The 26,061-nt window shown below is 37.3% G+C and overlaps 1 protein-coding gene across 1 annotated transcript in view; it reads left to right on the forward strand.

Annotated features, from left to right (window-relative positions):
- The window catches only part of LOC128657661 (macrophage receptor MARCO), a 201,520-nt gene extending 178,068 nt beyond the window's left edge, over positions 1-23,452 (forward strand). The window contains exons 14-16 of the mRNA XM_053712049.1: positions 9,122-9,220; positions 19,020-19,190; positions 23,239-23,452. Of these exons, the coding sequence (XP_053568024.1) occupies positions 9,122-9,220; positions 19,020-19,190; positions 23,239-23,372 (404 nt within the window). The 3' untranslated portion in view covers positions 23,373-23,452. The remainder of the gene's footprint in view (positions 1-9,121; positions 9,221-19,019; positions 19,191-23,238) is intronic.
- The last annotated feature ends 2,609 nt before the right edge of the window (positions 23,453-26,061 follow it).

Consider the following 26,061-nt stretch of genomic DNA (forward strand, 5'->3'; position numbering starts at 1 on the left):
GCTATTGTACCTGGTTAAAATAAATACAAAGTTGCCTGTAAAATAAATATTAATCCTAAAATAATTATTATTTATATTGTAGCTATATTAGGGTTTATTTTACAGGTAAGTATTTAGCTTTAAATAGGAATAATTTATTTAATAAGATTTATTTTATTTCGTTAGATTTAAATTATATTTAACTTAGGGGGTGTTAGTGTTAGGGTTAGACTTAGCTTTAGGGGTTAATACATTTATTATAGTGGCGTTGGTGTCCGGTCGGCAGATTAGGGTTTAATAATTGTAGGTAGGTAGCGGCGACATTGGGGGGGCAGATTAGGGGGTAATAAATATAATATAGGGGTCGGTGGGGGTTAGGGGCAGCAGATTAGGGGTACATAGGGATAACGTAGGTAGCGGCGGTGTACGGAGCGGCAGATTAGGGGTTAAAAATAATATGCAGGGGTCAGCGATAGCGGGGGCGGCAGATTAGGGGTTAATAAGTGTAAGGTTAGGGGTGTTTAGACTCGGGGTACATGTTAGGGTGTTAGGTGCAGACATAGGAAGTGTTTTCCCATAGGAAACAATGGGGCTGTGTTAGGAGCTGAACGCTGCTTTTTTGCAGGTGTTAGGTTTTTTTTCAGCCCAAACTGCCCCATTGTTTCCTATGGGGAAATCGTGCACGAGCACGTTTTTGAAGCTGGCCGCGTCCGTAAGCACCGCTGGTATTAAGAGTTGCAGTGGCGGTAAATTATGCTCTACGCTCCCTTTTTGGAGCTTTACGCAGCCCTTCTGTGAACTCTAAATACCAGCGGTATTTAAAAGGTGCGGGGGAAAAAATACACGCGTAGCTAACGCACCCCTTTGGCCGCAGAACTCTAAATCTAGGCGTATATGTAATGATGGCAGCAATACAGTATAAAAAAATGCTTATTAAGCTAAACACCATGCAGCTGTCCCCAGGATAAGAAAAAAATTATCATAAAAAATAGAGCAAAAGAAGATGTGGCGAACCACAACTCTGGGACTGCTCTAGGTTACCCAAGACAACAGAATAATATTATACAGGGAGTGCAGAATTATTAGGCAAGTTATATTTTTGAGGATTAATTTTATTATTGAACAACAACCATGTTCTCAATGAACCCAAAAAACACATTAATATCAAAGCTGAATATTTTTGGAAGTAGTTTTTAGTTTGTTTTTAGTTTTAGCTATTTTAGGGGGATATCTGTGTGTGCAGGTGACTATTACTGTGCATAATTATTAGGCAACTTAACAAAAAACAAATATATACCCATTTCAATTATTTATTTTTACCAGTGAAACCAATATAACATCTCAACATTTACAAATATACATTTCTGACATTCAAAAACAAAACAAAAACAAATCAGTGACCAATATAGCCACCTTTCTTTGCAAGGACACTCAAAAGCCTGCCATCCATGGATTCTGTCAGTGTTTTGATCTGTTCACCATCAACATTGCGTGCAGCAGCAACCACAGCCTCCCAGACACTGTTCAGAGAGGTGTACTGTTTTCCCTCCTTGTAAATCTCACATTTGATGATGGACCACAGGTTCTCAATGGGGTTCAGATCAGGTGAACAAGGAGGCCATGTCATTAGATTTTCTTCTTTTATACCCTTTCTTGCCAGCCACGCTGTGGAGTACTTGGACGCGTGTGATGGAGCATTGTCCTGCATGAAAATCATGTTTTTCTTGAAGGATGCAGACTTCTTCTTGTACCACTGCTTGAAGAAGGTGTCTTCCAGAAACTGTCAGTAGGACTGGGAGTTGAGCTTGACTCCATCCTCAACCTGAAAAGGCCCCACAAGCTCATCTTTGATGATACCAGCCCAAACCAGTACTCCACCTCCACCTTGCTGGCGTCTGAGTCGGACTGGAGCTCTCTGCCCTTTACCAATCCAGCCACGGGCCCATCCATCTGGCCCATCAAGACTCACTCTCATTTCATCAGTCCATAAAACCTTAGAAAAATCAGTCTTGAGATATTTCTTGGCCCAGTCTTGACGTTTCAGCTTGTGTGTCTTGTTCAGTGGTGGTCGTCTTTCAGCCTTTCTTACCTTGGCCATGTTTCTGAGTATTGCACACCTTGTGCTTTTGGGCACTCCAGTGATGTTGCAGCTCTGAAATATGGCCAAACTGGTGGCAAGTGGCATCTTGGCAGCTGCACGCTTGACTTTTCTCAGTTCATGGGCAGTTATTTTGCGCCTTGGTTTTTCCACACGCTTCTTGCGACCCTGTTGACTATTTTGAATGAAACGCTTGATTGTTCGATGATCGCGCTTCAGAAGCTTTGCAAATTTTAAGAGTGCTGCATCCCTCTGCAAAGATATCTCCACTATTTTTGACTTTTCTGAGCCTGTCAAGTCCTTCTTTTGACCCATTTTGCCAAAGAAAGGAAGTTGCCCTAATAATTATGCACACCTGATATAGGTTGTTGATGTCATTAAGACCACACCCCTTCTCATTACAGAGATGCACATCACCTAATATGCTTAAGTGGTAGTAGGCTTTCGAGCCTATACAGCTCTGGAGTAAGACAACATGCATAAAGAGGATGATGTGGTCAAATACTACATCATTGCCTAATAATTCTGCACTCCCTGTATTTAAAGATTAATAATTAAATAAATTGTAATGGGATAATGGTAACAGTTGCTTATTGCAAACCAATTATACTGTAAACTGTGTCTCTGCAGCTGGGTCAAAAAGCAAAATGAGATATCCCTAAAATTCTTCCAAAGTGTAAATCTGAGTAAAGAAAGAAAAATTGGCCTACAAGCGCACTACAAAAATTGTTAAAAAATACTGCCCCATCCTACAGCAAGAAAAAATAACAGTCTTAAAAACATACTAGCTCCCTCCAAGTTAAAAAAATGCCCCTAAAAATAAAAACAATTGGCTAGCAAATGAAACAAAAGGCTTTTTTAAATGTAATAGGGCTAACTGTTTGGGCTGTCTGCATGCCTATAATGACAATAAACAATTGTATCTAAAGGGGATGCTAGAAAGATATGCAATATAAAAACTCTGACTAATTGCAAGACCATCTATGTGGTTTATATTTTAGAGTGGATGTGGCCTTCAATATATAGGACGCACGAAACACCCCTATAAAAAGCGCCTTTTTGAGCATATTAATAATATAGAAGTGGGTTTTGAGGGCCACAATCTCTCTAAACACTACAAAACAATACATAAAAAAAATCCCAAGTGTCTTAGAGGAACTGTCTTGGAACATGTGAGCACCAGTGGTAGGGGAGGAAATAGATTTCTCACACTTAGAAAAAGAGAAACCTATTGGATTCACTTTCTGAATACCATACAACCTCACGGTTTTAAATAAGGCATTGATATAATCTGCTTTCCTTATATAAAAGATTTTATACTTTATTATTGAATTTTCTCATGTCCTGCGTTATGAATAATAGTTCCATTATTTCACAAATAACCATATTTAAGGCTCAATTATATTTTAATTGAATAATTTTATCAGAATTAATTACATATTATTTAAGTTTTAGGATCCATCGCTTGAAAAATACTAATTTCATATTCATAATATTTTACTATTTATAAACACTTTTGTAATGATCTTATAGTATGATATATGGAATTATTAGGTTTCCATTTGTGAGGCTATAGGAACCCTTACGTACTCTATGGAACATAAAAACATTTATTTTTAAAAGGAAATGATCTGGTTTACCTCTGACACCCGCAAAGACAAAGATCTGTTTGCATATTGAACCTTTTGAACCTTATTATTATTTCTTTATATGCCTTAAACTATAGTGATTTTACATATTTGAGCAGTGTGCAGTCTAGTTCTTTTATATATATAAATTAAAATTTTTATTTTTTTGTTGTTTCCTATATAATTTATAGTTTTTATGTTTTCCTTGTGTGTTCAAATTATTAGGAATTTTATTGAGTTGTGGTATGGACTTGAATCAATGTAAATAACCGTAACATGAAATGTACATTATGATACAGCACTTCTAAGTGAGAAATTGATTTTAATTATATTTTTAATAATTTTTAGTATTACTCGTTTGTGAAGGATCTCTCATGTCATGCAACCATTAGTCATGAATGAAACAATCGAGCTTTGTATTTAATTTGTTTGTAATGCACCTCAGCAATTAGGCTCTCCTGTTTGAGGGCTTAAACCAATGTTATAAATTTAAGCCAGGACCTCATTATGCCCCTAAACCTCTGACAAAGAAGTATCATATTGAAGTAAACTTCGAAAACGCGTAAGGTGCAGTGCAGTGAGCTAACTGGTCCTGTTAGATGTCATTTGGAAGCCAAACGAGTTTGTTCCTGCAGGACAACATTTTTTATTTTGAGCCTGTACATACCTCATACGTTTGAGGTCACTTCCTGTAAGCATAACCACTTTGTGTGCTGTGTGTGCTTTTACTTACAATAAACGGAATCACACTATTGTAGCTTTGTCTTCCCCTTTTCCTGTATACCATCTTGGAAGCTAAAGCCAGCAGTAGAGGACGCTGAGCTGGGATTGTATGGAAAGCTAATTGAGTCAATATATTATGAGAGACCAAGACACAGAAACTGCCATATTATCCTTGACTGAGGGCTACACACAATGTTCTTCACATAGGGCAATATGTTCTAAGTATTTTTAAATATATATTTCTATTATATATAATTATATAATTATCTATATATAGGTATAGATTTATATTTTACAAAAAACACACACACATATATAAATATATATATATATATATATATATATATATAGTGATGTCGCGAACATAAAAATTTGCGAACGCGAACTTCCGCAAATGTTCGCAAACGGGCGAACCGGGCGAACCGCCATAGACTTCAATAGGCAGGTGAATTTTAAAACCCACAGGGACTCTTTCTGGCCACAATAGTGATGGAAAAGTTGTTTCAAGGGGACTAACACCTGGACTGTGGCATGCCGGAGGGGGATCCATGGCAAAACTCCCATGGAAAATTACATAGTTGATGCAGAGTCTGGGTTTAATCCATAAAGGGCATAAATCACCTAACATTCCTAAATTGTTTGGAATAACGTGCTTTTAAACATCAGGTATGATGTTGTATCGATCAGGTAGTGTACAGGTTACGCCCGCTTCACAGTGACAGACCAAACTCCTGCAGCGGGTACAACATCATCATCATCACACCGTACGTCCATGTGTGTAATGCTGCCTGACTGAGACATATCCCTGTTAACTACATCCTCTGGCAATAATGGTTGCGCATCACTCATTTCTTCCAACTGATGTGTAAATAACTCCTCTGACAGATCAAGTGAAGCGGCTGTGGTGCTAGTGTTGGTGGTGGCGGCAGGTGGGCGAGTGGTAACTTGAGAATTGCCCGAAGCTAAGCTGGAGGAGGATGGTGCGTCAAGGTTCCGAGCGGAAGCTGTAGAAGATTGGGTTTCCTGTGTTAGCGAGTCAACTATGTCCTCAGAACTTTTCGAGTTCAGGGTACGTGGCCTCTGAACACTGGGCATTATTCTAGGGCCAAAGGGAATCACAGCACCATGACCACGATGGCCCCTGCGGGGTGGCCTGCCTCTGCCTGTCATTTTTTTTTTTATTAGTGGTACTATGCGTGCAATCTACTGTGACAACAGATATGAGTGGCACTTTGCACTGGCAGAAGTTGGCAGAGTAGACGCTGTAGGCCTGACACACACGCTTGCAGACAACTAACTGCTATTCAATCTATTACAGTCAAAATTGTATATTTTTTTTTATGTACACTACTGTTACACCAGATATGAGTTGCACTGGTGTGACACTGTGCCCTGGCAGGCCCTGAAACGCACACGCGTGACTGGACTGCTATTATTTCAGTCAAATTTCTAGTTTTTTTTTAACCCCTTAAGGACCAAGGCCATTTTTCAATTTCTTTCCCTTAAGGACCAGGGCTATTTTTACATTTCTGCGCTGTTTGTGTTTAGCTGTAATTTTCCTCTTACTCATTTTCTGTACCCACACATATTATATACCTTTTTTCTTGCCACTAAATGGACTTTCTAAAGATACCATTATTTTCATCATATCTTATAATGTATTATTAAAAATATTATAAAATATGAGGAAAAAATGGAAAAAAACACACTTTTTCTAACTTTGACCCCCAAAATCTGTTACACATCTACAAACACCAAAAAACAACCATGCTAAATAGTTTCTAGATTTTGTCCTGAGTTTAGAAATACCCAATGTTAACATATTCTTTGCATTTTTTGCAAGTTATAGGGAAATAAATACAAGAAGCACTTTTTTTCAAAATGAGCGCTAGTTACATTGGAACCCTGATATCTGTCAGGAATACCTGATTATGCCTTGACATGTATATACTTTGTTTTAGAAGACATCCCAAAGTATTGATCTAGGCCCATTTTGGTATATTTCATGCCACCATTTCACCGCCAAATGCGATCAAATAAAAAAAAATTGTTCACTTTTTCACAAACTTTAGGTTTCTCACAAAAATTATATACAAACAACTTATGCAATTATGGCATAAATGGTTGTAAATGCTTCTCTGGGATCCCCTTTGTTCAGAAATAGCAGACTTATATGGCTTTGGCGTTGCTTTTTGGTAATAAGAAGGCTGCTAAATGCCACTGCGCACCACACGTGTTTTATGCCCAGCAGTGAAGGGGTTAATTAGGGAGCATGTAGGGAGCTTGTAGAGTTAATTTTAGCTTAAGTGTAGTGTAGTAGACAACCCAAAGTATTGATCTAGGCCCATTTTGGTATATTTCATGCCACCATTTCACCGCCAAATGCGATCAAATTTAAAAAAATTGTTCACTTTTTCACAAACTTTTGGTTTCTCACAGAAATTATTTACAAACAACTTAGGCAATTATGGCATAAATGGTTGTAAATGCTTCTCTGGGATCCCCTTTGTTCAGAAATAGCAGACATATATGGCTTTGGCGTTGCTTTTTGGTAATTAGAAGGCTGCTAAATGACACTGCGCACCACACGTGTTTTATGCCCAGCAGTGAAGGGGTTAATTAGGGAGCATGTAGGGAGCTTGTAGAGTTAATATTAGCTTAAGTGTAGTGTAGTAGACAACCCAAAGTATTGATCTAGGCCCATTTTGGTATATTTAATGCCACCATTTCACCGCCAAATGCGATCAAATTTAAAAAAAACTTAAATTTTTTCTCAATTTTAGGTTTCTCACTGAAATTATTTACAAACAGCTTGTGCAATTATGGCTCAAATGGTTGTAAATGCTTCTCTTCGATCCCCTTTGTTCTAGAAGGCCTCTAAATGCTGCTGCGCATCACACGTGTATTATGGCTAGCAGTGAAGGGGTTTAATTAGTTAGTTTGTAGGGAGCTTGCACGGGTTAATTTTAGCTTTAGTGTAGATATCAGCCTCCCACCTGACACATCAGACCCCCTGATCCCTCCCTAACAGCTCCTTCCCTCCCCCCACCCCAATAATTGTCCCCGCCATCTTAAGTACTGGCAGAAAGTCTGGCCAGTACTAAAATAAAAGGGTTTATAAAAAAATTTTTTTTTTTTTTTTTTTTTTTTTTAGGCATATTTACATATGATGTGGGTGTAGCATCCCCCCTTAGCCCATAACCTCCCTGATCCCCACCAAAACAGCTCTCTAACCCTCCCCATCTGCCTTATTGGCGGCCATTTTGGATACTGTAGCTGTCTGCTATTATTTCACAGTCAAAAAGTGTTGTTGTTTTTTTAAATGTACCTACTGTATTACACCAGATATGAGTGGTGGACACTGGGCAAGTGGGCACCAGTATACGTGTGAGCCTGACACACACGCTGGCAGGCAGGCAACTGCAATTAGATTACACAGGGAAAAAAAATGATGTTCTAAGACCCTAAAAAGGGCTTTTGGGGGTGCTGTCCTTACAGCAGAGATCAGATGAGTCCTTCAGGACTGTAGTGGACACTGAATACACTAGCCTAGCTATCGATTTCGCCTATTAAATCAGCAGCAGCTACACTGTCCCTCTTCTCACTAGAATACAGCTTCCGAAAAAATCTAAAATGGATGCTGTCCAGGAGGTGGGAGGGTCTGGGGAGGAGGGGTCTGCTGCTGATTGGCTGGAATGTGTCTTCTGACTGTGAGGTACAGGGTTCAAAGTTTACTCAATGATGACGAATAGGGGGCGGAGACCGTGAACATGGCATATGTTCGCCCCCGCCGCGGTGAACGCGAACAAGCTATTGTTTTGCGGGAACTATTCGCTGGTGAACTATTCGCAGACATCACTAATTTATATATATTTAAGAATAAATAGAATATATTCTTCTATGTGAAGAACATTAGAATGAAAATATTATTTCATGTCTGGGTTAGCGCACTTCGGTTAAAACGTGATCGGGTTTACGTTCGAATAGGGTGTTAATTTTTTCCCAACTTATCACGCCCTATGGAAGTCTTTGATGAATAATACTTAACGTGGTTGCGATATTCTAAGTTCGTCTTTTTGCGCAGGTCGGGTTATCGCTCATGGGGAAACTTTTTAATTTCAACTTGTAATTTACTCGCTAATTGATGCATGCAAAAAGCTTACTTCTAGCGCAGTTAATGCATGAGGAAGAACGATAAATAGCGTCTAACTTGTAATCTAGCCTGTAATGTCAACATCCTAAACATGAAAGCTACTTAATAGGTTGCTGGTGTTTTTGTGGCTGCATTGCAGTACTGTGTAAATGTGTATGTTTTGTGGTGCTGAAATAAAGTTTTGTTGATGAGTTTAGTGTGTAGTAGTCATGTTTAGCAGATATATATCTAGTGGCTTTAGTGTAATTATGATACAATATGATACATTATATTTGTTGTGGTTGCCTGACATTGTTTAAAATGAAATGAGTAGTACAGTCCTATATTGTGGTACTGAATGGATTAACCATGTGAATGTTTTTTTATTGTGAAGCTGTTTCTCTAAGTGGATAATGTGGTATCTCTAAGATGAAGTAATAAGATCACTATGTAGGGATGTCCTGAGTGGAAATCAAATGAGCTTAGTTGAGTTGTTGTGGTGGTGAGGTCCCCCCTTTGTCTTATTATAACACATTTGTCTTCATGTCACTGGCATTACAGGCACCACCGGGGCAGAAGGATTTCCTGGCATTCCAGGCATACCTGGTCCCATTGGGCAAAAAGGAGACAAAGGGGACTCTGGATTGCCTGGGAAAGAAGGTAAGTGTCAACCAATATCAATATATTCTTGTGTGTAGCCACTGCAAAAGTGACATTTTTCTTAGTAATATACTTTAAATTATTGACAAATCAATCAAAAAGGTTTAAATTCCACTTATGTGTAAAACGATTTTTTTCATTTCCCTCAAAAATATTTCGCATCCATAACTTTTATTAGTAAGTCAGTAATGTAGGAAGTCAGTAATATAAGCCATTTATTTCAGGTTTTAACTGAAACATATTTTCCATCATAATAATTTAAATAGTCTCCCCATGATAATATACTGAGTTAAAGGGACACTGTACCCAAAAAATTCTTTCATGATTCAGATTGAGCATGAAATTTTAAGCAACTTTCTAATTTACTCCTATTATTAAATTTTCTTCATTCTCTTGGTATCTTTATTTGAAATGCAAGAATGTAAGTTTAGATGCCGGCCCATTTTTGGTGAACAACCTGGGTTGTCCTTGCTGATTGGTGGATAAATTCATCCACCAATAAAAAAGTGCTGTCCCAGAGTACTGAAAACCAAAAAAAGCTTAGATGCCTTCTTTTTCAAATAATGATAGCAAGAAGAACGAAGAAAAATTGATAATAGGAGTAAATTAGAAAGTTGCTTAAAATTTGCATGCTCTTTCTGAATTACAAAAGAAAAAATTTGGGTTCAGTGTCCCTTTAATTATTATGGAACATAAAAAAAACACACAGAATATAAATATAATTCTAAACAAACACAAGAGAAGTTACCGTTTACATAAATACAAATAATTTTACCCTATAGATATCACAGTATTGTAACATCGAACATTTTCAAATAAATAATTAATAATATAATAAAATCTATATATGTTTTGTTTAACCATTTTTTGCTAAAATTTACCAATACTTACTACTTCATAGATTTAAATAATAATAAAAAAAAAAAAAATCATCCAGAATGAAATTATAGAAATGTTGGATCACATGCTAAGCATATGTGCTATAGACATATAATCCCATACACTGCACAACATAAACATTAACTAAAGAGAAAGTCAAGATAATAAGATAGTAGATAATAACATAGATAATCCCTTTATTACCCATTTCCCAGTTTTGCATAACCAACACTGTTATATTTATATACTTTATACCTCTGTAATAACCTTGGGGCTGATTTATCAATGTCTGGCGGACATGATCCGCTGTAGAGAGAAAAGAGGGGGTGAGAGAGAAAAGAATGAAGAAAAAAGTGGATGAGAGGGGAGAGTGTGAGAGAAGAGACAGATTAAAACGAGAACATAAGAACTGCTATCAACAGCTTATCATCTCTGGTTTGCAGTGCCCCTTCCCCCTTTTACATGTTTATTGTTGTCTGTGTCCCCTCTGCCTCCTGAGTATCCTGAAGCTGACAGCATCACACTGTGGAAGGGGGAAGTGAGGAGGTCTGTACTTGACAGCCAGAGAACTTCCAGTTGTAGAAGAGGCTTTGAGGGATTAGCATATCCAGCTGTGGGCAGGGCCACTATGCTACCAAAAATAACATCCCAGGGGCAGAAAAAACAAACAAAACATTTTTTTCTATGCCCCTCTGCCAAGCCCCATTATGAGTGAGGCCTTAGGCAGTCGCCTATTTGGTCTAACACTAGAGCCGCTATACGTGACTTGTTTCAGATTAGCGCATGTCTGTGTCTCCCTCCTTTTTTGAATCTTTCTTGAAGATATTGCAGGTGTAAGCACGGATCTCTCATTTTTCTCAGTTATTCAATACGCAGAATATTTATTCATAAATTGATATTTATTCTTTTTTGTTATTATTTTAAGAAGCAATTCTACACAACAGCACTATTAGCATCCTGTTCTTTATTCTTAATTCATGTCTAATAAAGATATGAAGAGGCCGAATTATCAAGCGTCAACTATGCTGCATTCGACGGCACCAATACGCTCGCCTAACATCGTGGCTGCGGACCTGAATACGCTCTCCTTATTTATAAAAAAAGCTGTCAAAAAGCCGCGCACCAAGTACGGGGGCGATGAGCAGCGGACTGTTGTTAACTACCAGTCATCGCTCTCGCTGCTTTTTGGCTTTTTCCCAAACTTTATTTATACCCTGTCACTAAACACTGCCACTATACTAAAAATGTTTAACCCCTATCCCGCCGCTCCTGAACCCCCGTAACTCTAATAAAGTTATTAACCCCTATTTCTCCGCTCCTGGAGCCCACCGCAACTCTAATAAAGTTATTAACCCCTATTCCTCCGCTCCTGGAGCCCTCCGCAACTCTACTAAGTTATTAACCCCCTATCGCGCCACTCCCGGACCCTCCCACAGCTAAATAAATGGTATTAACCCCTAACCCCTGGCCTCCCACATCACTACCACTTACTAAACTATTAACCCCTAAACCGCCAGCCCCCCCACATCGCAGTAAACTAAATTAAGCTATTAACCCCTAATCTAACAACCCCGCTAACTTTACATTAAATATTAAATCACCCCCTATCTTATATATAATTTAAACTTACCTTTAGAATTAAAATAAACTATATTAAACTACTAATTAACCTACCCTAAACTATTATCCTACAATTACATTAAACTATATTAAACTATTAATTAACCTACCCTAACTATTATACTAAAATTACATAAACTAAAAATTAAATTAACTCTATTACATTTCTAAAAACCTAATTCTACTCAAGTTATTTAAATCTACTATTAAATAACTACTAAGTTACAAAAAAAATAACAACTAAGTTACAAAAAATAAAAAAACACAAAGTTACACAAAATAAAAAATAAATTATAAAATATTTAAACTATTTAAACCTAATCTAATAGCCCTATCAAATAAAAAAGCCCCCCCAAATAAAAAAAAACCCTAGCCTACACTAACTACCAATGGCCCTTAAAAGGGCCTTTTGCAGGGCATTGCCCAAAGAAATCAGCTCTTTTACCTGTTAAAAAAAATACAAATACCCCCCCAACAGTAAAACCCACCACCCACACAACCAACACCCCCCAAATAAAAAACCTATCTAAAAAACCAAGCTCCCCATTGCCCTGAAAAGGGCATTTGTATGGGCATTGCCCTTAAAAGGGCATTCAGCTCTTTTACTGCCCCAAATTTCTTAACCTAAAATTAAAACCACCCAATAAACCCTTAAAAAACCTAACACTAACCCCCGAAGATCCCACTTACAGTTTACGAAGACCGGACATCCATCCTCATCCAAGCAGCAAAAGTCCTCAGCCGGCAGAAGTCTTCATCCAAGCGGGCAGAAGTCTTCATCCAGGCGGCATCTTCTATCTTCATCCATCCGCGCGGAGCGGCTCCATCTTCAAGACATTCAGCGCGGAGCATTCTCTTCTTATGACGTCTCTTGAAGAATGAAGTTTCCTTTAAATGACATCATCCAAGATGGCGTCTCTTACAATCCGATTGGGCTGATAGAAGTCTAAAGGGGAAAAAATCCTACTGCTGTTGCAATCGGCCAATAGGATGGAGCTTTCATCCTATTGACTGATCCAATCAGCCAATAGGATTGAACTTGCATTCTATTGGCTATTCCAATCAGCCAATAGAATACAAGCTCAATCCTATTGGCTTATTGGATCAACCATTAGGATGAAAGCTCAATCCTATTGGCTGATTGCAAACAGCCAATAGGATTTTTTCCCCTTTAATTCCGATTGGCTGAAATAATTCTATCAGCCAATTGGAATGTAAGAGACGCTATCTTGAATGACATCATTTAAAGGAAACTTCATTCTTCAGAAACGTTGTTAAAAAGAGGATGCTTCTCGCCGGATGTCTTGAAGATGGAGCTGATCCGTGCTGGATGGATGAAGATAGAAGATGCCGTCTGGATGAAGACTTCTGCCCGCTTGGATGAAGACTTCTGCCGGCTTCGCTGAGGACTTCTGCTGCTTGGATGAAGATGGATATCCGGTCCTTCGAAAACTGTAAGTGGGTCTTCGGGGGTTAGTGTTAGTTTTTTTTAAGGGTTTATTGGGTGGGTTTTAATTTTAGGTTAGGGACTTTGGGCAGTAAAAGAGCTTGAATGCCCTTTTAAGAGCAATGGCCCATACAAATACCCTTTTCAGGGCAATGGGGAGCTTATGTTTTTTTAGATAGATTTTTATTTGGGGGTGTTGGTTGTGTGGGTGCTGGGTTTACTGTTGGGGGTATTTTTATTTTTTTTAGCAGGTAAAAGAGCTGATTTCTTTGGGGCAATGCCCCGCAAAAAGGCCCTTTTAAGGGCCATTGGTTGTTTAGTGTAGGCTAGTGTTTTTTTTTTTATTTTGGGGGGCTTTTTTTATTTTGATAGGGGTATTAGATTAGGTGTATTTAGTTTAAATATTTCATAATTTATTTTTTATTTTGTGTAACTAAGGCCTAGATTTAGAGTTGGGCGGCAGCCGTGAAAACCAGCGTTTAGAGGCTACTACGCTGGTTTTTACCGCCCTCAGGTATTTGGAGTCACTCAAAAAAGGGTCTAACGCTCACTTTCCAGACGCGACTTTTCCATAACGCAGATCCCCTTACGTCAATTGCGTATCCTATCTTTTCAATGGGATCTTTCTAACTCCGGTATTTAGAGTCGTGGCTGAAGTGAGCGTTAGAAATCTAACGACAAAAACTCCAGCCGCAGAAGAAAGTCAGGAGTTAAGAGCTTTCTGGGCTAAACGCCGGTTCATAAAGCTCTTAACTACTGTACTCTAAAGTACACTAACACCCATAAACTACCTATGTACCCCTAAACCGAGGTGCCCCCCAAATCGCCGCCACTCGATTAAATTTTTTTAACCCCTAATCTGCCGACCGCCACCTACGTTATACTTATGTACCCCTAATCTGCTGCCCCTAACACCGCCGACCCCTATATTATATTTATTAACCCCTAATCTTCCCCAACACCTAAGCCGCTGCCAACTACTTACACTTATTAACCCCTAATCTGCCGACCGCAAAGCGCCGCCACCTACGTTATCCTTATGTACCCCTAATCTGCTGCCCCTAACCCACCGCCGACCCCTATATTTATTAACCCCTAATCTGCCCCCCTCAAACGTCGCCTCCACCTGCCTACACTTATTAAACCCCTAATCTGCCGAGCGGACCGCACCGCTACTATAATAAATGTATTAACCCCTAATCCGCCTCACTAACCCTATAATAAATAGTATTAACCCCTAATCTGCCCTCCCTAACATCGCCGACACCTAACTTCAATTATTAACCCCTAATCTGCCGACCGGCAGCTCACCACTATTCTAATAAATGTATTAACCCCTAAAGCTAAGTCTAACCCTAACACTAACACCCCCCCTAACTTAAATATAATTTATATCTAACGAAATTAATTAACTCTTATTAAATAAATTATTCCTATTTAAAGCTAAATACTTACCTGTAAAATAAATCCTAATATAGCTACAATATAAATTATAATTACATTGTAGCTATTTTAGGATTAATATTTATTTTACAGGCAACTTTGTAATTATTTTAACCAGGTACAATAGCTATTAAATAGTTAAGAACTATTTAATAGTTACCTAGTTAAAATAAATACAAAATTACCTGTAAAATAAATCCTAACCTAAGTTACAATTAAACCTAACACTATACTATCATAAATTAATTAAATAAAATACCTACAATTACCTACAATAAAACCTAACACTACACTAGCAATAAATAAATTAAATACAATATCTACAAATAACTACAATGAAATAAACTAACTAAAGTACAAAAAATAAAAAGAACTAAGTTACAAAAAATAAAAAAATATTTACAAACTCAGAAAAATATTACAACAATTTTAAACTAATTACACCTACTCTAAGCCCCCTAATAAAATAACAAAGACCCCCAAAATAACAAAATGCCCTAACCCTATTCTAAATTACTACATTTCAAAGCTCTTTTACCTTACCAGCCCTGAACAGGGCCCTTTGCGGGGCATGCCCCAAGAAATTCAGCTCTTTTGCCTGTAAAAAAAAAACCATACAATACCCCCCCCCAATACAATACAATAGGGTAGGGCATTTTGTTATTTTGGGGGTCTTTGTTATTTTATTAGGGGGCTTAGAGTAGGTGTAATTAGTTTAAAATTGTTGTAATATTTTTCTTATGTTTGTAAATATTTTTTTATTTTTTGTAACTTAGTTCTTTTTTATTTTTTGTACTATGTTAGTTTATTTCATTGTAGTTATTTGTAGATATTGTATTTAATTTATTTATTGCTAGTGTAGTGTTTTATTGTAGGTAATTGTAGGTATTTTATTTAATTAATTTAATGATAGTATAGTGTTAGGTTTAATTGTAACTTAGGTTAGGATTTATTTTTACAGGTAATTTTGTATTTATTTTAACTAGGTAACTATTAAATAGTTCTTAACTATTTAATAGCTATTGTACCTGGTTAAAATAATTACAAAGTTGCCTGTAAAATAAATATTAATCCTAATAGAGCTACAATATAAATTATAATTATATTGTAGCTATATTAGGATTTATTTTACAGGTAAGTATTTAGCTTTAAATAGGAATAATTTATTTAATAAGAGTTAATTAATTTCGTTAGATTTAAATTATATTTAAGTTAGGGGGGTGTTAGTGTTAGGGTTAGACTTAGCTTTAGGGGTTAATACATTTATTAGAATAGCGGTGAGCTCCGGTCGGCAGATTAGGGGTTAATAATTGAAGTTAGGTGTCGGCGATGTTAGGGAGGGCAGATTAGGGGTTAATACTATTTATTATAGGGTTAGTGAGGCGGATTAGGGGTTAATACATTTATTATAGTAGCGGTGCGGTCCGCTCGGCAGATTAGGGGTTAATAAGTGTAGGCAGGTGGAGGCGACGTTGTGGGGGGTCAGATTAGGGGTTAATAAATATAATATAGGGTCGGCGGTGTTAGGGGCAGCAGATTAGGGGTACATAGGGATTAATGTAGTAGCGTCGGTTTACGAAGCGGCAGAATTAGGGGTTAAAAATAATATGCAGGGGGTCAGCGATAGCGGGGGGCGGCAGATTAGGGGTTAATAAGTGTAAGGATAGGGGTGTTTAGACTCGGGTACATGTTAGGGTGTTAGGTGCAGACGTAGGAAGTGTTCCCCCATAGCAAACAATGGGGCTGCGTTAGGAGCTGAACGCGGCTTTTTTGCAGGTGTTAGGTTCTTTTTCAGCTCAAACAGCCCCATTGTTTCCTATGGGGGAATCGTGCACGAGCACGTTTTTGATGCTGGCCGCGTCCTTAAGCAACTCTGGTATCGAGAGTTGAAGCTGCGTTAAAAATGCTCTAACGCTCCTTTTTTGGAGCCTAACGCAGCCATTCTGTGAACTCTCAATACCAGAGTTATTTTTATGGTGCGGCCAGAAAAAAGCCGGCGTTAGCTACGCGGGTCGTTACCGACAAAACCCTTAATCTAGCCGTTAGTGTTTTTTATTTTGTGTAGCTTAGTTGTTATTTTTTGTAACTTAGTAACTTTTAATAGTAGATTTAAATAACTTGAGTAGGGTTAGGTTTTTAGAAATGTTAATATAGTTATTTTAATTTTTAGTTTAATGTAATTTTAGTATAATAGTTATGGTAGGTTAATTAATAGTTTAATATAGTTTAATGTAATTGTAGGATATTAGTTAGGGTAGGTTAATTAGTAGTTTAAAGGGACACTCAGGTTAAATTAAATTTTCATGATTCAGATACAGCATGTAATTTTAACAACTTTCCAATTTACTTCCATTAAAAAATGTGCACATTCTTTTATATTTACACTTTTTGAGTCACCAGCTCCTACTGAGCATGTGCAAGAATTCACTGACTATACGTATATGCATTTGTGATTGGCTGATGCTATCACATGGTACAGGGGGAGTGGAAATAGTCATAACTTTGAAATTGTTAGAAAAAAATCTAATACTTATTTGAAATTTAGAGTAAATGCTATTGTATTGTCTTGTTATCTTGCATTTGTTGATTATGCAAATCTACTGTGTTTACTGGTCCTTTAATATAGTTTAATGTAATTTTAGTATAATAGTTAGGGTAGGTTAATTAATAGTTTAATATAGTTTAATATATAATATAGTTTAAATGTAATTGTAGGATAATAGTTAGGGTAGGTTAATTAATAGTTTAATATAGTTTATTTTAATTCTAAAGGTAAGTTTAAATTTATTATAAGATAGGGATGAGTTAATATTTAATGTAAAGTTAGCGGTAGTTTATGGCAATGTGGGGGGCTGGCAGTTTAGGAGTTAATAGGTTTAGTAAGAGGTAGTGATGTGGGAGGCCAAGGGTTTAGGGGTTAATACATTTATTTAGTTGCGGAGGGGTCCGGGAGTGGCGGGATAGGGGTTAATAACTTTATTAGAGTTGCGGTGGGCTCCGGGAGTGGAGGGATAGGGGTTAATACATGTATTTAGTTGCAGTGGGCTCCAGGAGCAGCGGGATAGGGGTTAATAGATTTATTTAGTGGCGGCGATGTCGGGGCGGCAGATTAGGGGTGTTTAGACTCGGGGCTTATGTTAGGGTGTTAAGTGTAAACGTAATTTGTTTTCTACCCTAGAAATCAATGGGATATCTGGCAGCATCAAACATTATCTTTCGCTGCTTTCAAACTCCCATTGATTCCTATGGCATCCGCGGCCTCCAGGGTGGCGGATTGAAAACCAGGTACGCTGGGCCGGAATAGTCGTGAGCGTACCTGTTAGAAGTTTGATAAATAGCAAAGTTGTCAGATAGTGGCGAATTTGTATTCGGAACATCTGTAATGACGTAAGCATCGATATGTGTCAGATTGAGACCGGCGGATCGTATGTTACGTCACAAATTTCAACTTTTGCCAGTCTGTAGGCTTTGATAAATGGGTCGAATCAGGCTCGCCACAATTACGCTGCGGAATTCCAGCGTATTTGCGGTTGACGGCTTGATAAATATCCCTTGAAAGCTTCATACCAGTGTATTATTTATGCACCTAGGTTTTATTTTTGTGACTATTGTCCTTCTACTATTTCTGGTATCTCATAATCCATTCTGATTCGGTGCTCTCTAGTTCTTTGCACACCTATAGTCTCACGGAGTCAGGAAAGATATTGTAAATTAATTTCTAGCTGAGAATATTGCAATTTTGCTATTTTTTAAATTTCCTTACTACCATTGTCCCTCTTTTATTAGCCTGGCAAAACATAAAACTGAGTATTGAAAGGAGGGAGGTAGATGGTTGTGCAGACAGAGGGGCTGATTTATTAAAGGCCGAATGGCCCTTAATGTACCTGTTTCCCCACGAGCCTTCAGGCTCGCCGGAAACAGGAGTTAAGAAATAGCGGTCTTAAGACCGCTGCTCCTTAACTTGTCCGCCACCTCTGAGGCTGAATTTTAGCATCATGCACTGTCACTTAATGATCGGGTTGATTGACACCCCCTGCTAGCGGCTGATTGGCCGCAAATCTGCAGGGGGTGGTATTGCACTATGATTGCTTGTGCAATGATAAATGCCGACTGCTATAGCGGATCATGTCTGCCAGACATATGATAAATCGGCCCCAGAGGGTCTTGAAGTTTTTGACATCATAAAAATGTACCACTGAGTGTGATTGGGAATCTTTGTATCCAATCGCAAGGAATTTTAGCATCATGCACTGTCACTATAAAGATGAAAACACTGATTTGTTGCTTAGTATCCAATAAAATACCTAAATCATTTATAAAAAACAGATTAAGAGTAAAATTTCAAGGTGTGATAAAAAACAGTTTCTCCATATGAGGGCCAGGTTTTTTGTTTTTGACATATTTTCCCAGGTGGAGAAATTGTGCGAATTGCAGGAGGTGGAAATAAGGGTCGTGTGGAAATCTTATTCAATGGCATATGGGGAACTATCTGTGACAAAGGCTGGGATTTGAACGATGCAAAAGTGGTCTGCAGGATGTTGGGATATTCCAAGACTATAAGAGCTTATACTGCTGGAGGAGGTGAGGACACACCAGAGATTTAGTCAGTTCAAACATTAGTAAGAACATGAGGTAATTGCTTAATGACTTATCAAACCTTCATTCCCTACAACATCATGTTTATGTTATTATTATTATTATTATTATTATTATTATTATTATTATTATTAATAATAATAAAATGAAACCATGTTTTCTTGTCTGGCTACTATTACCATTTAAGTACTTTTCTTTGCCCTTTTTAGTGTGATATTGTATATGTTGTTATATTTTGAGGATGTAAGATTACGTTAAGCCTGGTATCTCTGAACACATTTTTAGCATATGTCGAGAGTAGTATGAGATTAAGTATGTGAGTGTCATGAATATTTTGCTTCCAGGGGTAGGATGGGACTTGGATTTGTATGTTGTCCTGTTCTTTACTGATTACTGTGGTTACCTGGCTTTCAAATGTATACTGGTATTCTATGGATCTGTCTTGGATTTTGTTTCTATTAAGTTGTCATTTTTATTGGGGATCTTAATGGAACAATGCTGTCTAATTTGATCTGGAGCTTTTATGCAATATATATCTATAAGCAAAATAAGTTATCACTGCTTTAATGATAACTTTTTTGTGCACCCTAAATGTTAAAGTAATTGGAGTGATTGCTCGTTCCTGCATTGGATTTATCTATCTATCTATCTATCTATCTAACTATCATCTATCTATTTCTCTCTCTCTCTCTCTCTCTCTCTCTCTCTCTCTCTCTCTCTCTCTCTCTATATATATATATATATATATATATATATATATATATATATATAGATATATAAAATACATCATATATATATATATATATATATAGTATTTCAACATAGGACTGCACTCACTGGATTTTCAGCATAAAAACTTATTTATTGTGGTAACGTTTCGGAGTCCACAGACTCCTTCCTCAGACCAGAACAAGCATGAAAGTGAACACAGTGACTTATATATACATTAAGCCCCACCCATCAAACAAAATGTGTGTGAATTGCGCCAAAACCGTGGTTGTCATGGTGATGGCCCCCTATACCAAACATTATTGCCATAATACTAACATAATGAAATATAGTAAACAGATATCCAAACATATCATTATAACAAGGTACATCCATGTAGTACAACAATTTTGTTATCAAGCTGCAATAAGTAAAAAGTAATCTAGCACGAGATTCATGTTACAGCGTCACATTAACATAGGGGAAACAAGTCACTATTACTTATCCATTATGCTTATCTAACCGGTTGCACATATGTATCAGTTAACATCATATCCATAGTTACGGTTATATCATAATCACATAGTCACATATAGCTTAAGCTAGCGCTGCACAAATCTAGAGAACCATTAAAGATTGGATTTGCACGATCTATGCCACTAATATTATAAGAGCACAATGTATGTCAAGTCTTTATAATAATCGTCAGATTGTCTTGAATCCTACCTTATATTAGATTGCCTGTTCTGTATCCTCAGTCCGAATTACTTAATATGGCCAGAAAAGTTGTCAAATGTGTGGCTATCAAAATCCAAGCTGTACATAAAAGAGGCGCTGAGCAGAGAACTCCGGCATCCGTAGTGTGATTCCTCATACCGCGTGGCTAATTAGCATATGCGGATGACGTCACTCGGTTTACGAGTGTGTGTGTGTAGTCATGGTAACCCTGGTGCGATATCCCAATCCAAACGTCAGAAAAATGTCAAAGTGGTGTAAAAGAATTTGTCAAATACTAATAAGTGGCCATGTTGCAGCAAGCTCTCCATATATGAGACACTAAAGCACATAATTTAGCAAAAGAGAGGGGCCGTTTCAGATGTAAGGTGGCAGTATGTTAATGGACTCCACTGGTAGGAAATATTTTTTCATAGTCACAACCCATACTGTATTGTTAGAGTGTGTTGTATGACAAATTCTTTTACACCACTTTGACATTTTTCTGATGTTTGGATTGGGATATCGCACCAGGGTTACCATGACTACACACACACACTCGTAAACCGAGTGACGTCATCCGCATATGCTAATTAGCCACGCGGTATGAGGAATCACACTATGGACGCCGGAGTTCTCTGCTCAGCGCCTCTTTTATGTACAGCTTGGATTTTGATAGCCACACATTTGACAACTTTTCTGGCCATATTAAGTAATTCGGACTGAGGATACAGAACAGGCAATCTAATATAAGGTAGGATTCAAGACAATCTGATGATTATTATAAAGACTTGACATACATTGTGCTGTTATAATATTAGTGGCATAGATCGTGCAAATCCAATCTTTAATGGTTCTCTAGATTTGTGCAGCGCTAGCTTAAGCTATATGTGACTATGTGATTATGATATAACCGTAACTATGGATATGATGTTAACTGATACATATGTGCAACCGGTTAGATAAGCATAATGGATAAGTAATAGTGACTTGTTTCCCCTATGTTAATGTGACGCTGTAACATGAATCTCGTGCTAGATTACTTTTTACTTATTGCAGCTTGATAACATAATTATTGTACTACATGGATGTACCTTGTTATAATGATATGTTTGGATATCTGTTTACTATATTTCATTATGTTAGTATTATGGCAATAATGTTTGGTATAGGGGGCCATCACCATGACAACCACGGTTTTGGCGCAATTCACACACATTTTGTTTGATGGGTGGGGCTTAATGTATATATAAGTCACTGTGTTCACTTGCATGTTTGTTCTGGTCTGAGGAAGGAGTCTGTGGACTCCGAAACATTACCACAATAAATAAGTTTTTATGCTGAAAATCCAGTGAGTGCAGTCCTATGTTGAAATACTGTGAATACTACTGACCTGGCACCCTGGTTGATGACTTGAGGAGATTGTGAGTGCAGATACACATGGAGGATATATATATAAAATAAATAGAACATTTCCTTCTATGTGAAGAACATTTGAATGTAAAATATGCATAATTTATATGGGGTATAGCGCACTGGGATAAATATGGTTAGGTTAGGCACAAGCAATAGGTATTAGTTTTTTTATTTGCACTTTCCCTTTAGGTCTATGGGGAAAAGAAGTTAGCACAGTCAGGATATCCAAGGTCCTGAAGTTGGAGCTCATCGGCTTCACCTGCATGCAAACATTTTACTTTCATTTTTTTTAGAGCTTTTAAAACTCACAACTTTTTTATGAGCGATGTTTAGCCCAGCCATGCTATCCATTAAAAGTATAGGACGTACTAAAGAGATGTTGTTCCCTGACTTAGTGGCTGCAATTGCTGGCACTAGCATCCTGAATTAATTTAGCTGAAGATTTGAGTATAATGGTAAAGGCTACTATTGTGAGGAGAGGTGAGAAAAAGAGGGTGAGAGATACATTATTTTGATATAATGATATTGCCTGTAATAGAAAATTCAGTAGACAGTTATATGGACCATAATATGACATGAAGACTGCGCCATGCTGCCATTACTGTTCTGCATGTTACTCTTCTCTGCTGCCTAAAATTCCCTTCCAGCTCTGCCTTCTCTTCTGGCTGCGTAAAGGTGGTGTCCCCTTGTGCTTGTCTGCCCCATATAATTACTGATCACTTCAAGCTGGGGGCAATTTAGATACATAGCAGCTGAATATAACTCTTTCCCATCATTCAGTCTGTTCTAGCCTTTACAATCATGTTCTCAATGATTCCTCTCCCTCTTTCTTTCTCTTCCATTACTTACAAGATTTCAGTTATCCTCTTTGTAGTTCTAATACTGATGATTCCTTGTACTCACTGTACCTTTCTCTCTCCTCTTCCTTATTGCTGGGTGTATTTAATGTGGTTATAAAAGAATGTTAAAAAGATAAAGGTATATCCTTGATTTAGTAAGAGTTAGTAAGGTATTAATATGTTCCAGATTTTAAAAGTACTTCAGATGAATGGTTTTATTGTTATTAGGGTATGCACTCACTTTACATTCCTGTTTATTAAGGTGTGTATAGATTTGGGTTTTTAAGGATGTTCCCAGATTTGGTGCTGTACTGATGTGACCTATTAATCTACTGACAGCATATTCATCTCCACAGGAACAGGAAAAATATGGCTGCAAAACATGAGATGTACAGGATCTGAAGGAAGTTTCATGGATTGTTCATATAGTCAATTTATAATGTTCACCTGCCAACACCGTAATGACGCAGGGGTAGAATGTGGTTATTAAGCAGTCACAAAACTCCCCACATATGTTAAGCTTGATGTGCAAGTTGTATATACAACAATAAAATATCTAATACAACAATACGATATGTGTTATATTTGTCCTGTGTCCTTTCTTTTTTTACCGACAACCCTGAACCAGTTGATTCTTTGTTTAATGCAGAGCCCATGGTAAGACTGAAGGTTATTTTCAATTTCAAATACACGTAATCATCAAAAAGTTTGAAATAAGACACTTATTCAATGATGGAATTCACTCATTTTTTTAACTGGCTAATTTACTAGCTACAGACCTTCCAGATTAGTCTGAGAATAATATGTAGATTGAAAAACAATTATGGAAAAGAACTAAGTAGGGGTTAGATAAAGCACTCTTTCCTAAATATAAGTGTGAAAGATTAAAAGTAAATTACTTTATTATATTTTTTAAAATTAGGAGAAACTCATCTCCTAAAATAGTACAGTACCAATGAAGCCAATAAGATTTAAACTACTATGTTTAATCACCCCCTATCTCCTGGCCGATATCTGCAGCCGTCGGCATCAGGTGACAGGGGTGACTAACATGAGTTAAAAAGGGCAAAAAAATTTAAATTATTGCACTAAACAATACAAACACGTTTCGACAGTCTCTGCGGCCTTTGTCAATGTGAAAAATGTAGCAAACAGAAGCCCGGGTGCGACCCCTTTAAATACACAGTGTATGGGCCGATTATTGTCAAATCAGATTGCTTTGTAGTATTACCGTCCCTTATCTAGCCAATCTTAGCCGTAGATGTCTAAATGGAAAGACGTATGCTTAAACCATTCATTGATTGACTATTGGCTCATTGCATCACAGATAGTGGGGTGGAATTGTTATTTTCCAATGGATACAGAGTAGTCAGTGCTGATTCCATCAATTCAGAGTATTGAATATAGTGATGGGCCAAAAAGGAAAGTGTCAGCTTAATTCTTAAATCTAAATCACACTTTATCCCCCTGAAGTAAAATATCACCCCTGTCTGTCACATTCCTTAATTTAGTCTGTAATTATATTTTGACTATGCATGAGCCTAAACAAATGGTAGAGGATAATTTGTCAAAATTTTAAACAGAGGCTTTAAAGGAAATGTCCAACTGGATAGATGTACAAATAAAAAGTAGTGACAAAGGGGGGAACATAGTGATGTGGCCCACCACTATGTACATGGCAGAGGCCCTTAAGCAACTGAATAATCAAAAGAATTACAAAAGACTGTTGGGGAACCCTACAGAAGGTTTTCTGGAACACTACAATAAATTGATTGACAATGCACTTTCTAAACATCTAATTGACAAAAAAGAACATACGTTTCCTTCAGTAAATAATCCAAGGGTAGCTACTTTATATCTTTTACCAAAAGAAACATAAAAATACCATTTGCCCCCCAGGAAGACCGATCGTCTCTGGGATTGGGTCCCTTACGGAAAAAGCCAGCTTGAGGAACCACACAAAACATCTCTCCCACTGGTCTAGGTATATAGATGATATTCTACTCTTATGGGAGGGACCAGTAGAATTACTGGAGGATTTTTTCAAAATACTGAATGTCAATCCATTTGGCCTTTTTCTGACCTATAACATCAGTACAGAAAAGCTAGAATTCTTAGATTTAACTATCCATAAGATAGATGACAAATTAACCACAGAGGCATATAGGAAACCGACCGCTACAAATAACATGCTACATGCCACTAGTCATAATCACCCCTCTACCATTAGGGGTCTTCCTTATGGAGAATCCCTGAGAATCAGGAGAAACTGTACTACTCAGGAATCTTTTAAGAATGCCACCAATGAATTAAGGGACAGACTCCTCAAATGTGGCTATTCTAAGAAATTACTAGCCAGAGCTGATCAAAAAACTATGGCAAAGAATAGGTCTGATCTCCTTAAACTGAAAGAGCATCAAGCATCTGATACTTTAAGATTCATTTCAAACTTTAATTGCCAAAGTGAAAAATTAACTTCAATTGTTAATAATTGGAATGTTCTAAAAAGTGATGAACAATTGAAAAGCCTTTTACCAGATAGACCTTCATTTACATTTAGAAGAGCTAGAAACCTCACTGATAACCTCACTACTAGTCATTTCAATAGGAATGTGAATAAAGCACCTATAAAGGTTTTGTCTCTTGTGAACATTGCAAGGTATGCCAATACATGGTTAAAAAGGAAACTATAACAGACATGTTCAAAAAGAACTGGAAAATTAAAACTCATATATATCAATTGTCAAAGCACAGATATTATTTATTGTCTATCCTGTTCGTGTGACCGTCTCTATATAGGTATGACTACCCGAAAATTAGGCACCAGGATGAAAGAACACTTAAGTAACATCTGCAACGCCCAAAAAGACCTTGATAAAGGTAAACAAATAACCAGTGTAGCAAGGCATTTCTTAAAACACCATGCAGGCAAACCCACATCCTTTAAATGCTGGGGCTTGGAAAAAGTTAAATCGGATATCAGAGGAGGTAACTGTGAAACAATCCTTCTCCAAAAGGAGACAAATTGGATTTTTAAATTAAATACAGTAATGCCCAATGGAATGAATGAGGCTAATAATTACTGGATCTATCTGTAAATATTTTGCTATTAAAATAAATATTATTATAGTGTTTAAATAATTGTTGTTTCTTTTCAAGTGGAGTACTATATAAGGTAA

The sequence above is a fragment of the Bombina bombina genome, chromosome 1 (genome assembly GCF_027579735.1).
Source record: "Bombina bombina isolate aBomBom1 chromosome 1, aBomBom1.pri, whole genome shotgun sequence".
Taxonomy (NCBI): Eukaryota; Metazoa; Chordata; class Amphibia; order Anura; family Bombinatoridae; genus Bombina; species Bombina bombina.